The following is a 15,803-nucleotide window of genomic DNA, read 5'->3' on the forward strand; positions in this document are numbered from 1 at the left end:
TGCAGAATTATAAACGCATTTGTTTGGAATATACGCGACGCTATTGATATCGACGCGCGCGAGGTTTACCGCGTGGTGATTTAAAGAACGTGACGCTTCTTCAAATTTGTTCTTGCCAAGATTCCGGAGCTCGCGATTTCCCCCCGCGAGTACCTTTCATCTCCCCCACTTTATAGCACCGAGACTTTAACGACGGTAAAATTTATTGGCGCGAGGTATTTATTATGCTGCTCCTCGCATACTTTCGCTCGTGGAAGCGACTCGTTTTATCTACTCGCTCGCTTTTCGGCAAGACGACACGTTTGTGTTATACCCGCGAGCGTGCACGTGGATGACGTGTCGCGTACTTACGAATTAATTAATCGTAAATCGTCGACGGGAGTGATGACACCGTTTTTTGTCGCGGCTGATGAGCTGTGAACGCGGCGCAGTGTCCGCGATAACTTTCCTTTGCGCACATAAACACTTAATTTGCATTTAATATTCGCGGTTAATATTCGTATTTACGCAGTTGCATCAGATAATCGACGCCTACCACAATATTGCCATTTACGGCTCTAACTACTCGCGGAATAGTCCCTTTTTTTTTTTTTTTTTGTAAATGATCAGCCGGAGTGATTTTTACAGTTAAAAGTCATGGTTATTAACTGATAGAAAAATGTATTTATGATTATATATTAAAATAATTGTAGTCAGGAAATCATTTTTTTTACGTACAGTAATTATTACTATAATGTTAGTAAAAATAACCACATGGTATTTTAAAACTGTATAATTTATAATATAATACAATTTTTTCATAGTTGGTATGATTATAAATATATAATTATTATTACTACTATTATTGTAATATTTACTATAAAAATGATATTTCTGATTATAATTTTATTATTCAATTATGGTCGCAAATATTATATATTTTTTTATTAGTGTAGATATTGTGTAGATGTTGAGTCTCCTGTAACTTGTTATCTAAGGATTTTATGTATAGAGATTTTATCAATACTTTCCAAAAAACGAAAGGGGAAAATCAAGAAATATTTAACAAATGAAAGAAGTAAACAATCAGGTGATAAAACGATTTTGTATTGAGTTTTTTGGGAGGAATTAGTTATAAGCATGTCTGTTTTGTTTTTAATTTAAAATTAGGCTGTCATATAAAAAAATGTTTCACTCTTATTGCACTGAGGAAAAAAAAGGTGTAATATTTGCGACTATACAATTGCATGGTAAAATTATTATAGTTAGGAGTATCATTTTTATACCAATTATTACTATAATATTAATAATACTATACCATATCTTTATAGTGTGATTGTTTTATAATATAATTTATTACTATATTGAAATCTTTAGTTTGGTTATGACAATCATAAAAATTGCATAAATGTTATAATTAAGAGAACTTTAATATAGTTTAACAAACTATAATTTATAGTGTTGGACTAAAATATATGGCTAAAAAATATGGCTGAGTTAAAAAATGACTATAAATTATAGTAATATAGTTATTGCAACTTTTTTTTCGATGTATAATTGTTTATTATATCATGTAAATTTAGAAATTATGGAGTGTTTTTTTTTTAATAAAAATAAATATTTATAGAAACATGACAAACTTTTTATATAAACATAAAATATTAAAAGTTTATATCTTTTAATTCATGTTTCATATTATTATTTTGAACTTATAAACTTTTACGTTTTTGATTGGTTTTGTAACGTAAGCGATTATCTAGGGTGTTCTACATCCCAGATAGTTTCAAAAGATTGATACTATAAATACATGAATCATAACTTGTTTTTATTATATAAATTGGGTCTCGGAATTTTTGAATGAAAAGTATAGGCATGGATTTCGGATTAATAAGAAAATTTACTGTGACAGGAGCTGGGATGTACGAACTTCCCAGGTGATTTACTTCGCTTTAGTCCATCGCGAGCTTATCAAAAATGGTAAAAGTGAGAAACGATAATCATTAGTTGATATCTTGTAGACTTTGCATTACATTCGTTGATAGATCTTGTATATTACGACGAGGGTTGGGAGTTTCGGTAGCTTTCAAGGTCGGAAGTTTGTCGACAGTTAATTGTCGACACGAAGTTTGCACTTGGCATTATATTTAATGCGTGGTAAACATTTCTCTTTCTTTCTTCTCCGGACGTTTCTCACGCGCACCTGCAAACGTCCACATCGAAAATTCGTCGGCAATTACGAACGGTTCGCGGGACGGACGGAGACATTCGTAAACAATCGTCGGTGCCAAAATTCACTGATGACTCGACAGGGACGTGCATCTCGTCCCGCTGCCTTCGCTCCCGCGCTCACACTCTAATCCGCTACGCAAATACACAAGAGCGCCACTCTCCGCACGCATGCACGCACGCACGCAAGCACGGGAGCCGACGTAATTCACGGGGATGGTATTTTAATTGACAAACTGACAGACAGACCTATGAACTACGGACTGCCGCGCCGGCATCGGCAATGCTGCTCGAAAACATCTCTCCCCATCGAAAGTCTCTCGAGCACTTTCTTCTTCCCGAATGAAACGCGCGCGAATGATTCAACGCGCTGGCACGCAGCGGTGATGTCAATCTTTGCTCAGCTGACTGACGAGATTGGTTTCACCCTCCCCGCGACGATTTTTTCCTCAGCCTCGCATTCTTTCGCCGGTGTAAACGCTCGACTTCGCTCGGCGAGGAGGCGCGGCGACGAGGTAAACGCTCAGTGCATCTTCTCTCCCACGAACGCACACTCGTACGTACGCACGTTGTCGTCGTGCCGATGTTATCGCGTCGCTCTGAATCTGTTCATTGCGAAATCCTGAAGATTTATGGGACATCAACTACCGGCGTTAGCAGCGGTCTATTTTTTGCTCATAATGTTGATACTTTGCTGGAATATCACCACGCGATGTACATTCTTCTTCGGCTCCGTTTTAAAAGACGTGTGCTTGCATATAGAAAGCGGCAATTGTTTTACTCAGGAAATGAGTGGTGTCTTATGTGAATATACAGCTTCATGAAACTAATCGTCCGGACACGAAACTCGCGTTGCAAGTTTACTTTATCCATCAAAGGCAAACTGAAAAATACACTGTTTTCAACAATTTTGATCAACCAATTAAATCGAAAGATATATATTTAAATAAAATTATCTAGCTTTGCTTGTCTGAAATTATATATATACTTTCTAAATTACAATCAGTGAAAAATCATTGAAATTATATTACTTTTAGCCTGAAGGATTTTCAAATCTATGAATGCAATAAGACGAATTCTTTTGACAAAAATGGTTTGTTTTAATTAGTAAAATATATCTGTCTCCAGCATCCTCTTAAGAGTTTATTTTATACAAATTAAAAATATACTTTTGATGTGTGGAAATGCATCACTGGCTTTTACTTTCAATTGAGCTGACCCTAAAAACTTATAATATTTGGCGAATTTATAGCAAAAAATAAACTTCCATACCCTGTATGGACAATTGATTTTGTGCAGATTGAACGCCAATATACTTGGCAGTTACAAGAGTCTCTCTTTACTATTGTGGCAGTGCAAATATTTAGCTTCTTACGTTTATGTTCAACGTGAAAGCGAAATCCGCGATAGAGAGAATCAGCATGTTTTATCGCTGAGAGAATATTTGCCGTGTATTCTGCTCGCAGTTGCTTGCTTTAAAGTTTGAACCGGAGAAAGAGAAAGAGAGAGACTTTTGTTTATTTCACTTTTCAGTGCATTATTATTCGCGCAAGCTGATTTACGTTTACGCGATATTTCCTTCCGCGCCGCCGCCGGCATCCATTTCTACCGAACGGCGGCGGCGCGCGGCGTTATAATGTCGCGCGGTCGCATCTTCGTTTATCGAATAAATAAATTCGCCGGCAGCCGGCGTATTTTTCATGACAGAGAGCGTTGTAATGCACATACGTAGTACGTACGTGCATTTGACGTGTAACGCCTTGCCCCCCGTAACCTGCGAATTCCACGACGGCTGAATCATCGAGATGAGAAATATCATCGATCGCCATTTGAATGTCGATCTTTATGACTCCATTAGCGAAGAAGTGCCGTTCTTATTCTTGTTTGAAAGTCGTGACGCATCGGCGATGAATTGCTCGGCGGCGCGCGAGCAGTCGTTACACACGTGCGGTTTAGAACTTCGTCGAAATCTGATTTTGGTGCGCGATCTCTTTTAATCACTTCGATGCAGCGACCTTTCAATTAATTTATCCCGTTAAGCCCGTAAACGCTTTTCAGTTTTAAATCAAAATTTTTAGACTGCCATTGGAGTATTTAGAGGTAAAAAGACCTGCTCTTTCTGAAAATCTAATTGATTGCGATATAAAAAAGAGATATAAAAGTTGAAAATGGAGATAACAAAGTAAGAGACCTTGTAATGATAATTATTTTGAACAATTATACTCAAAAAGTACGCAAAAGTTATTTAAAAATAAGAAAAACCTTGCGTTTTCACATATGAAAATTCAACAAATAATAGTAAGTGTGGAAAGTCGCTTTTTTCGGGTAAAGTGAAAAGTCTTGGCGCATTTTTCCCGACAACGGAGCAACAATGCATCGAGGTAATAAAGTTACAGCCACGTCGGGATTTAATATCCCACGTTCGTCGCAGCGGCACGGGCGCGTTTGCAGAGTCCTAGAGCAATTGCAGCAAAGCTGCCGCGCGGTCGTTATCGCAAAATCGTCGATTGCGTAACGCGACGCTAAATCATTGCATGGCGATCGAAAGCACACGCGCACGCATACACAAGCGCAAAGAATAAAGCGCCTGTCTCTCTCTCTCTCTCTCTCTCTCTCTCTCTCTCTCTCTCTCTCTCTCTCTCTCTCTCTCTCTCTCTCTCTCTCTCTCTCTCTCTCTCTCTCTCTCTCTCTCTCTCTCTCTCTTTCGGAGAATGATTCCGCGCGAGAAGATTGGAAGGGGAAAGAGAGAAAGAGAGAGAAGGAAAGAGGGTCGGCGCGATTAATTCTAGCTACCGGCTTCGTGGCCACGTAGGCCACGATAAATCTCGATCTCGTTCTGCCGGCCGAGACGGAAATGCGGCCCACGTGTAGGTACGTGTACCTACGTTGGTGCTCGATGTCGTCGATTGGAACTCCGTCGCGTCGAACTCCGGCTGCGCTCGCTCGCGGCGATTCAACACGCGATATATTGTCCCTACGTGTTATTCTGTTACGCGGGCGCACATCCGTAAGAACGTACAGCGAGGATGATAAATATGGTACACACACCTATCTCGCACGTGAGGTATTTCGGTGTCAATTGATATTGGAACTAACGCGGGTGAAGGGGAGGAAGGAGGGAGAGTGCTTCATCTCATTTAGTAAAATTGGCCACTTTAAAGAAATAATTTTTAATATTTGTTTCAGTACTCTATATCTCGATGTTTAAACGTTGAAGTACGGCGATGAATGTAAAAACGGTGTTTTTTTTCCATTTTGCTCTCTCCACGGTTCTTTGAACACGAATACGCGTTTTGCAAAGCTTAGATTTAACCCGTGATAAATCGTGGTGGCTTTTATAATCTTTCCATTGCTTTGATAACCGCGGCCAGGATTAATCCAAACAAACGCTGGCACAATTTTCATAGCCCTTCGACATTTTAAACAACTAATAATAATTATTATTAAACTGTACTCTGAAAAATATGATAGAGAACTTTTTTCTATATTTTCATACAGGAAACGATTCTGTAATAATTTTTTGTAATAAATTAAATGCTCGCTCGAAGATTTTTAATAAAAAGACTAGAAATATTGTTGACGTATTTATTGCAACTTTATGCAGTATAAAAGTAAAGCAATATTAAGACGAGATCGACAATTCTTATCTTCATCAAACTTTTCATCGAATTGAATCAATTAATTTGTTGTTTTAACGTTTTTAAGGCAAGAGTAACACATATAAATTTTAGTTCATTTATTCTTACATTTTGAATGAAAATTTATTTCATGCTATAATGCACGATGATAATTCACTATCCAATTCGGGACACCGATAAGAGGCCATTATAATTACATATCCGTGGAAAGCTCAGCAGACTTTTGCCTGCGCGAAGCGAGTCTTGATGAGCTTTTACGCTGAGAGACGAGGTATTTTTATTTACTCTCTAAATTTTTTAAAATGAAAATACTGCCACTACAATTTTTCGAGTGATTTTTCACTCAATAAGATGTGGAATTTACTCTAGTAGAGTAAATTTTTAACTTTTATTGAAGTGGAAAATCACTTGAGAAATTGTTGTGGCAGTATTTTCACTATAAGAAATTTAGAGAGTACTATCCACGAAGCGAGTTTCCCTATAGGCCTTGTGATATTTTATTAAAATAAATTTTTCTAAATTTTCTTATCAGCTTATTAAATCAAGAATGTTTATACGTGATGTAATCTAAATCTGTCTTAGGAAATTAATGAGATAGCACCAAGATTATTTTATTCTACATTCAACAACTTTTCCACTTAAGAATAAAATGTTCTTTCTCCAATAATTATTTATGATTGTTTCGATATCAATTTTATTTTATGATATATGCAAGAGTAATAACATTTATATTTAGAAATCTTTTTTATGGATGAAATGAAATATGAACACGTGCTACATTATAGCCAGTTTATCCCGACAATGCGGTAAATTGGTACGTGAGTCAAGTTACTTATGCGACAAATTTTGTGTTAAATTAATGAATATGTAATAAAAATAAAAAGCAGATTGCGAATATGTACTTGATAAAGATTGTATCTTTTACTATGATAAGTTATTTTACTATGATCGAATAGCAAATGCTGTTATAGAAAAACAAATGTAAATTTTATTTTAAATGTAAATTATTTCAGTATACAAGTATATTAAATATGAAATATTTTGTCAGAGTTAAGTTATAATTGAATGCTCACACGCTTTTTACACGCGAGTAAGTTTGTCTCGTGAATATGAATTGACATACCTTATCTCTGCATAAGTTTGACTTCAATTGCTTTATTATAATAACAAGTATACTGTTATTATTTATAATAGCATATCGTGTGGCAGCAGAAATTTTTCTTTCAACTATTAACTGTCGCTCAGATTTACTCTCTCAAGCTGAAGGACATTAATGAACAAAATTCTGAAATTTACTTGTTTTCTTTTAAGAGATTTTTCTCCTTTTCTTATTATCATAATACTTGTTTGATTTGAATAGTACTTACGTTACAAAAGAGATTATTTTGTGATAACTTTCTCGTCGTTTCTCTCGGCGTAAATGCATGAAGTGAAATAGAACGCAATGTGCCCCATGTGTCAATGGGCTCCGATTTTCCCTGTACATAATACATACACATACGCGCACGGTGTCCCTTTAAACGCAAATTTATGGAGTGCCGGCCCGGCCGTAAGCTCCGCAAACGAAACGCGACTCTTTTGTGCAAATGGGACACGCGCGCTCGACAAGTCGTGAACTGTTTCGCGTTACACTATTTCTCGTAAGAGCCTATTATAACATATAACGACACGTCGTGCGTAATTCCACATATAGATCGTTGTAACTCTAGTCGCGCGCGCACACGCCGCCTTTTAATTACGCTACAACTTTAAAACGGCCGTACGCGTACACACACACACACACACACATATTCTTGGAAAAACAGCCGGCTTAACAAGTATATAATTATGCTTTTCGCGCTACTGCTTTTTTCCGGCAAAGTGACTGTTCTCGAACAGACGCAAATTTCACAGCTTATGCAAAGATGAAATTTAATGCCGGTATTCATTACGACGATTTCCGACGGTTTTTTTTTACTTTGGAAAGAATCCTTACGTAAAATGTTCTCGAGTGTGGTTAACCCGCTGAAAATTATTTGATTTCTATGCGAGCGGCGCGCAAATATTGTTATCGATAATAAATCCATCCATGGCCATGGCGGAATTCGGTAATTCGTTATCGACCCCACGAATCGTACGGAATAACTCGACGCGTTTCCGAGCCAATTGACAGTTTGCGATCGAGCGTTCATTTAATTAAATCGCTGTCTCGCGTGCGCGCGCGCGCGTTTCTGCGCTCTGGTAACTGGGGCGAAAAGTGCAAGGACAGATCGGAATACGATTAATAATTTATTCCAGGCACGTCGTTCGGTGAGTCGGCGGCGACGCGGCTGGGCGGCGATCGAGAAGAACAGGTGGGCGAGAGAAAAGAATCGAGGCGAAACGGCGGCAGCTGGAAGGACGACGAGAGGGCCACGAGGAGCACGCGGATCGCCAGCTGGACAGGTAAGGAAGTAGAAACCTGTTGAATTAACGTCAACCCCGCCGGCATTCCGTCCTCCCTCCTTACCCGCGCCTACGTCTAATTTGCGCCACATCTACACACATGACGTATAACAGTTATTAATTTTGACAAGTACAATGCGCAATGAAACGATGATTACCGGATTGCCGTTATCGACATTGCGCATTATCTCCCGACTCGGGAGTAACGAACGTTATTCGCGGGTGTGTATTCCCTCTGTAATTACCGTGTCCGCCGCGATCACGCCCACCGCTCGGGTGCACACGTATACGTATACGTTTCCGCTTCGATCAACGTGTTCGCGTAATTGAAATTAATCGGGAATTAATGTCGCGCGCCTGGAACAACAGTTGCCCGAAAAAAAAGTAAAATTCCTCCTATGTAATTTATACGAGGACTAATCGAGAAGACCAGTTTTTGAAAGAGACATCGTTTGTGAATATATATTGGCCAAACGAATCGGGACGTTGCGAAATACGAAATGGCAAATGAAAATTTGCAAAAGAGGGAAAGAGCAAATATTTCCTCGGGAGTAAATATTTCCTCGAAAATAATATTGTAGAGATGTAATCTCTGTATCGGAAACAACATTTGTTGTTTGACTTGGCGAGGAACTGTACGCGAGCCGAGCTCGTAGTCGACGCGCGAGGGAGAAGAAGTTTCGCCGCGCGGCGAAAACGGTATACAGCCGCTCTCGTCTGTTAGACATCGGCGGGAAACAGAATATTCCGCATCATTAATTTAATCAGCTATTTTAGGGGAGCCGCGAGCGGCGAAGCCACGTCTTCGAAATTTTCGACGCGCTATTGGCGAACTTTACGCGACGCCGCAAACTACACGGCTTCCCTTCCTCCCTCCTTTTCTCTGATGTAAACGCGAACAATGGTAACTTGTTTTCGAAGTCGATAATGTCGGGTGGTGTACGGCGTAAGAATAGCTCTCATCAAACGCGATTATCTCGACCATGGTACGCATCGGCCGCCACGCTGTCAGCGCGGCAGATTTATGCGAACTGGGTGTATATATATGTATAATGGTTACTCGTGTAGAGAGAGTAGAATAACCAAAACTCTCCGACATCGTAATAACTTGTAGAACAAACAACTTCTTGCGGATTCTGTTGCAGAGATATCTCGGGAGGATAACTTTACAAAATGTTTTCAATTAATAATAATGCGCGCGCAACTATAATGCTGAAAAAAAAGAGTCTTATGTTGTCATTAATTGAAAATCTGACAGACTCAACCAGTATCATACTGTTCAGAAACGTATGAGTTAGAAATTTTGTAATAATTATCGTATTGTAGTGAAGTTTATCAAATATTTTATAAAATTTTAAGTTTTAATAATACACAGGGAACGATTAAAAAAAATATTTTTCCCCCATTTGTTTAGATTTAATTATTTTATTAAAACATGTTATATGAAACATTAATGTAATTTATATAACATAATAAGATAATTATCTTTATTGACTGAAAAAAGTCTTGTTTCGCTGTATTAAACCGTATTATTTAAACGAAAAAGTGCTATTATTTAAAACTATTTTTTAAATAATACTTTGATTATATAAAATATTATCGAGTAAAATCTAGTATATCTTTAAAAAATAATAGCTAAAAATTTATTTAAGTATTGGAGTTGTTTCTTTTACTTAATTTTTTATTCGAAACAAATATTAATCTTAATCGCAACGCACAATCCACCACGCGTGCGAACGAATAACTCGACCACTCACCGCGAGGCGGTCACTTTTTCACACGTAAGATGCGCACTTGAGAGATAAGAGGATCTTTCCCCGAACTCGAGCAAATAGTTCATGACGTGGGAACACTTCTACAAGAAGTCTTTTTTAGAACGATCAGGTTGGGGTCCCAGTCGGAGTGCGGTAAAATACTAGCATCGGTTAAAGCGGTACTGGGACGACCCTCGACCAATCAGCTCTCTCAGCAGAAGTCTATTTTGCCCTTATTGGTGTGAGAGCTATCATGTCAAAAATGGAATCGACTAACAAATTTAGTTAGCTAAATAAAAACATATATTGAATAGAAAAATTATTTTACTGCTATTATAATAAGTACTTTACACTGAAACCAACAAAGCTATTTCAATAAAATTATAAAATTATAAAATAAAAAAGATAATAATGAGAAAAAAGATTTATTTGTGACAATGGTACATATTATTTAAAAAATTAAATAATCGTATTTGTTACTTCAAATAAACAGTATTACAACTATACAGTATTACAGTATTTTTCTCTTTCTTAATCATACACGTTTTACTGACATACTCATATCATTTTTTTCATTGTCAGTGTGTATTTACAAATACATTTGAAGTAATAGCCGCTTTAATAAACCGTTTTTTTTAATCTATAAATTCAGCTCGCATTACGTTATATTGAAATCATATTAGCTTGAATAATGAGCCACGATACAATTATTAATATTTATTGCGTTCATTAGCAAACTAATTGAAGCATGTGTTTACATAATGTTTCGAGTGATCACATTTATCAAAATGTGATAAATAACAATTAAATTCTGATTGTCCAATACTAAATGCATTTCGATTTTTCTTACGAAATATGAAACAGAGCATTTAGAATTTCGTGAAAATATATATAATTTATTAAGTGCTTAATGTGTAAATGAGCGGATAAACAATCGGATGGTAAAATATTCGATCGTAATTTACCGCGCTGAGATGGTCGCGATATCGCGCGCGCAGTCGAGCTCTTTCAAGTTTTGCGCGTAACTTTAAAACGAGTTAAATGCGACTCGACAACTTTCGGAAGATCGTTTAATTCTTACGGTTTAATTCATTTGATTGCTATTTGATAGCGACGCTTAATTTGTTATGAACAAATAATTACAACAATTTTAATTTGCGCAATTGTAAATTTCTCCTCAACGCACGACACTTTATTTCCTCCCTACCGTAGTCATCTTCATACATCTCGACACTTTGGCCAATTTTTTAGTCCCATTAATTCTCATTGCAGAGCCAAACTTGAATTTACTGGTAAAACAACGCGAAACCAAGATACAATACAGAGACACTGTTTGGACAAAATAACAAAATTAAAATGAATCTTTAGATCTAATTTATGAATCAAATAATTAGATAGCATTGATTAGATTGAGTTTTTTACCTCATTAATTAGTTATTGACTATTTATAATTAATTTTTGTGATGCAACTGTTGTCTAGTTATAAAAAGAAATAGTAACAGATAGCGCTGGCTTTTCTAAAATATACATAATCTCTACCTATATAAAAAATATATATAAATCTTATAGAATTAAATTATATGATTAAAAAATTATATATACATATATACTATTTAATTATTAGCAATTTTATTATAAATTGGCAGCAAATTCAGTTTGTGATTATCTTGTTGTATAAAAATTTTTTTTAATTTTTAGTGATCTAGTATTACATATGCCTAATAGTTGATGTGTGACTTACAAATAAACTTTGTCAATTCTGATTTTAATAAAGAAATTTAAAATTTTTTTTAATTTAGGTTTTTTTAAATAAAAAATTAAAAAATTAATAAAAATATAGGATAATACAATTTTTTATAATTAAAAGAAAAGGTTGCTCATAACTTTTAAAGAATTAAATTATGTAATAAAAAAATTTTATAATACATATGTTGGGTATAATATAACATATGTAAATAATACGAAACATCTGTATCAGTTAATGAAGACTTGATACGTAAGGTGAGCAATAACTCAATTACAAAAAATCTCAGATTCAAGTCAGGTTTCTATCAATTTTGTAAATAATTTTTTTCAATAGTAGTAACGATAGTAAATTTTTTTTAAGCTTAATTAATAATAAAATTATGATTAAAATTTATAAGATTACAAAGTATTGGCATTCATGTCGTGAAAAAAACATAAAAAATAGAAATTGTGACAAAAGAATTATCGAGTGACAAGATATCTCTGATACAAAATTTTGAGTTAAAGATATTGTCTAAAGATTAGGAAGTACACATGATAGAGAAGATAAACAATTACAAACAACGGAAGAAAATAATGTTTTGTTTCAGTTGCTAATCAGGCACTGACTGGGCAGCTATTAGTTTTTTGTTCGGCTATTAGACAATTTATTTTGTATTACTACTAGGAGAAGTTAGCGTTATATTTCTGCTACACCTAGCTAAAAAAAATAGACACATACTGTGTAAGACTTTTCTATGTCATGACTAGACAGATACGAGTTCCAATTTTTACTCAGACATATTTCACTTTTCGAAAGAATATTATTCGCGAATTTATATCGCGCGCGGCCGACAATTTTTATGGCACCGTTGGCCCAGAAACGATTTAAGCGAGACGTTTTGTGGGTGTCTCGCGTTTGCTGCGAAAAATATGATTATCCAATTACGTTATCCGCTCGCCCAACCTCTCTCTCTCTCTCTCTCTCTCTCTCTCTCTGTGCGTGCGTGTGTGTGGCGGGGGGCTCCATTCTATGGCTACATCGAGATTTTTCGATGTGCATATATTTCTGTTACATTTTTTATTAATTTTTTTCCTCGGCGTCACACCTTCGCTCCCCTCCCCCTTCTCTCCTCCGCGAGATAAGCGCTATCTTTTTGAGTGCCTGGAATGCTGATATGTACCTCCGCTCAGCGCGATGGAATGCGCGACCTTATCGTCGTGCCAACTAATAAATATTCCGCGCGCGGCTAATACGTACAGTCCCAACTCATACGTAAGCGCGCGCGCACACACACACACACCCGGAGAAGAGAAATAGAGAGATAGAGAGCGAAGAATAGCCGAGGAGATTGCTCGCTAAAACCCCGCCGTGCAAATATTTACCAAAATGTACATTATTCTTTCCCTCCGCGCCTCGTCCGGCATTTGACATAGTCTCGGCAAATGGATTCCCCGACTGCGTTATGAAAACACGCGAGACAGAGTGCGCGGGATGATGAGAGACGAGCGCTTCCCGAGAAAGGGAAGCGTAACGTCGACCCCATCCCTCAGTAAGGTCCTACCTTTTTATTAAACCCGGGGACATGTAACGTTCGATTATGGGAGAATCGTTATACACGCGCTGCCTGCCATTTTTCTACGGAGCGCCGTGCAAGTTGTTGCAAATTGTTGACGTTTGCGTAAACGGAGATACAATGATATTATTGTTGCGACGCGAATTGCGCTTGTTCGACGGAAAATTTGAACGACGAAAACATCGTGAGAGACATTGCATCTTGTGCTCTTTACACATTTAAACACAACTCTACTGGATTGTGTAATAAATTTGAATCTATTAAGACTCAAGATTATGCTCTCAAATTGATGATGATCAATCTTTGTCGTCGAAAAATGTTATTTTTCTGGAGATGACTTTGGGGCTCCAAATGAGAATATCCAAAATTGACTTGAAAGCTAATGGGGTGCATTTTCACACATGTTGGTGATGTTTTACGGCAGCAGAGTTTCGCGAACAATATTTTCAAATGTTAAAGTGTTCCATGTGCAACTTTTCGGAGATTATACTTTGACGTAGTAGCGGTCGTTCCGTAGTCGCTTCTTCTTCATTTCGCGGATACCGCGAACGGCGGCGGATTCCACTTAATGCATTACGAAAATATGCGTTCAGGAAAATAGTTTGGTCGTAGTCTCGGGTCCCGGTCACGGACTTTGTGCCTTCATTAAGACATACCCGATAAGTAAAGAGAGACGCGCGAATTTATTATCGGATCGTGATTCACTGGAACGCGAATGATCAATCGCGAATAAACCAGGTCATTATCTAACGATTTTTCAACTACTACGCGCAATCTACTTTCTAACTAATTGTAAGAAGAGAGTCATCGAAGTTAAGCACAATTGGAACGGGAAAGTTTAACTAACTTTAAATGTCTAAAAATGATATTTTCCTTTCAATAATGCATTTATGTAACATTAAAAAAAATCTATTGTTTAGCGATTTTTTCCTGATTTCAGAGGATTTTCCTCTTACATATGGTCTCAAGAAGATATTTTAAAATCTATGGAATATCGTCTAATCATGAGACACTAGATTGAAGATTGTAATTTCTCTTAATGCTAGAGCAATTTCTTCTTATATATCTAACAATAATTTTATTTATATAGCATTTATAATAATACTTTAAAATAAGTATTTTTTATTATTAATCCCATCACATCTGTGAAACATTAACCCAACCTTTAATTAAACTACAATAAATAAATCGTAATAACAGAGCGTAATTTTTGCGAATCATAATTCATCTTTGACAATGTTACCATTAATATATAACATTAATTATGCAATTCTAGTTACTCGTGCTCTTGGACCTTTCAGCGAGCCTCTTTTATTCCTCCAATTTTGCTCACGAGAAACGTGACTATCTCTCGGTAGATAATGAAATTATTTGTTCACGCGCTCAGACGTGCCTTGTCTTTTAACAAATACGTGTATCGTGAATATTTTGCATATCCTCTTATTTTATATAAGATGTTCGAATTATTATAGTAGAATTTTCTATAGAGGAATTGGTAATTTTGATTATAGATGACGCATCAACTTTTTTATAAAAGGCAATACGTTTTAAGAAGGAATATACTCCATGTAAGATTTTTTGTTTAGAGAAAAATTCTCCGCTTATGAGCAGAATTTTTTTTTTTTTTTGATGGATATATATTAAGTCTTTCAACAACTGTAGATTCGATTTCGTTATAAAATATCGATCAGCCACAATAATAAACCGACATAATTTCCAAAAATAAATCCCCAAGGCCTTTTCAGGTCAGGGAAGCGTTGGCACTTTCTCTTTTTACTTCGACACTGCATATACACGAGGAGTATACCTGCATCCTTATTCGGTATGCAGTCAGACATTTCAATTAAGGATACCGATACGCGATCGATACTTAACTTTGCAAGCTGTCGAAAAAAAATTACTCAACTTTCGTTACTCCGTCGGGTAACATCGATAAAAACGATAATTGACATTAATTAATATCGAGGTCGCAGCCTTCTTACGGAACGATATCATTATCGATGTAAGTTTCAATTATAAACGCCGGGACACACCGCCACGTTGCATCACGTTTCTCGTACGCGCGCGTTGCCTTTCGTCTTCTCGAAGGGAGTCGCCACCGGCCGCCAATTAAATTTGTCTCCTTGCGTCTCCCGATCGGTCATTAATCTCCCGCGCATCGACATTTCGGGCGTGACATTAATCATTATTACTCTCCTCGCGTTGCGCGCGCGTGCCCGCCCGCCCGCGCGCCGAAACCGTCGTCGTAACACGCGAGAGTTGACGCGCGGTGATTTGTCTTAATTAACGATTATTTTGCGGATTTGATTGCATTACCACGCCACGCAGGCGTAACACTCGCCATTAAGACGCTCGCCGCTATACCGGAACCGCGCTGTAATCCGTGCTCAAATTTGTTCGTGGAAATCGCGCAATTAGCTGCCACCGCATCGCTGCGCGTTTGCTTCCTCCCGAGAGCAGCGTTCTCGAGAAGCTCGAGC

At 37.0% G+C, this 15,803-nt stretch overlaps 1 protein-coding gene across 15 annotated transcripts in view; it reads left to right on the top strand.

Annotated features, from left to right (window-relative positions):
* The window catches only part of LOC105834238 (cysteine-rich motor neuron 1 protein), a 412,714-nt gene that overhangs the window by 232,411 nt on the left and 164,500 nt on the right, over positions 1-15,803 (top strand). For all 15 annotated transcript variants that reach the window (XM_036284247.1, XM_036284246.1, XM_036284243.1 and 12 more), the window contains exon 6: positions 8,121-8,267. In XM_036284247.1, coding sequence (XP_036140140.1) covers positions 8,121-8,267 — 147 coding nt within the window. The remainder of the gene's footprint in view (positions 1-8,120; positions 8,268-15,803) is intronic.

The sequence above is a fragment of the Monomorium pharaonis genome, chromosome 3 (assembly GCF_013373865.1).
Source record: "Monomorium pharaonis isolate MP-MQ-018 chromosome 3, ASM1337386v2, whole genome shotgun sequence".
Classification (NCBI taxonomy): domain Eukaryota; kingdom Metazoa; phylum Arthropoda; class Insecta; order Hymenoptera; family Formicidae; genus Monomorium; species Monomorium pharaonis.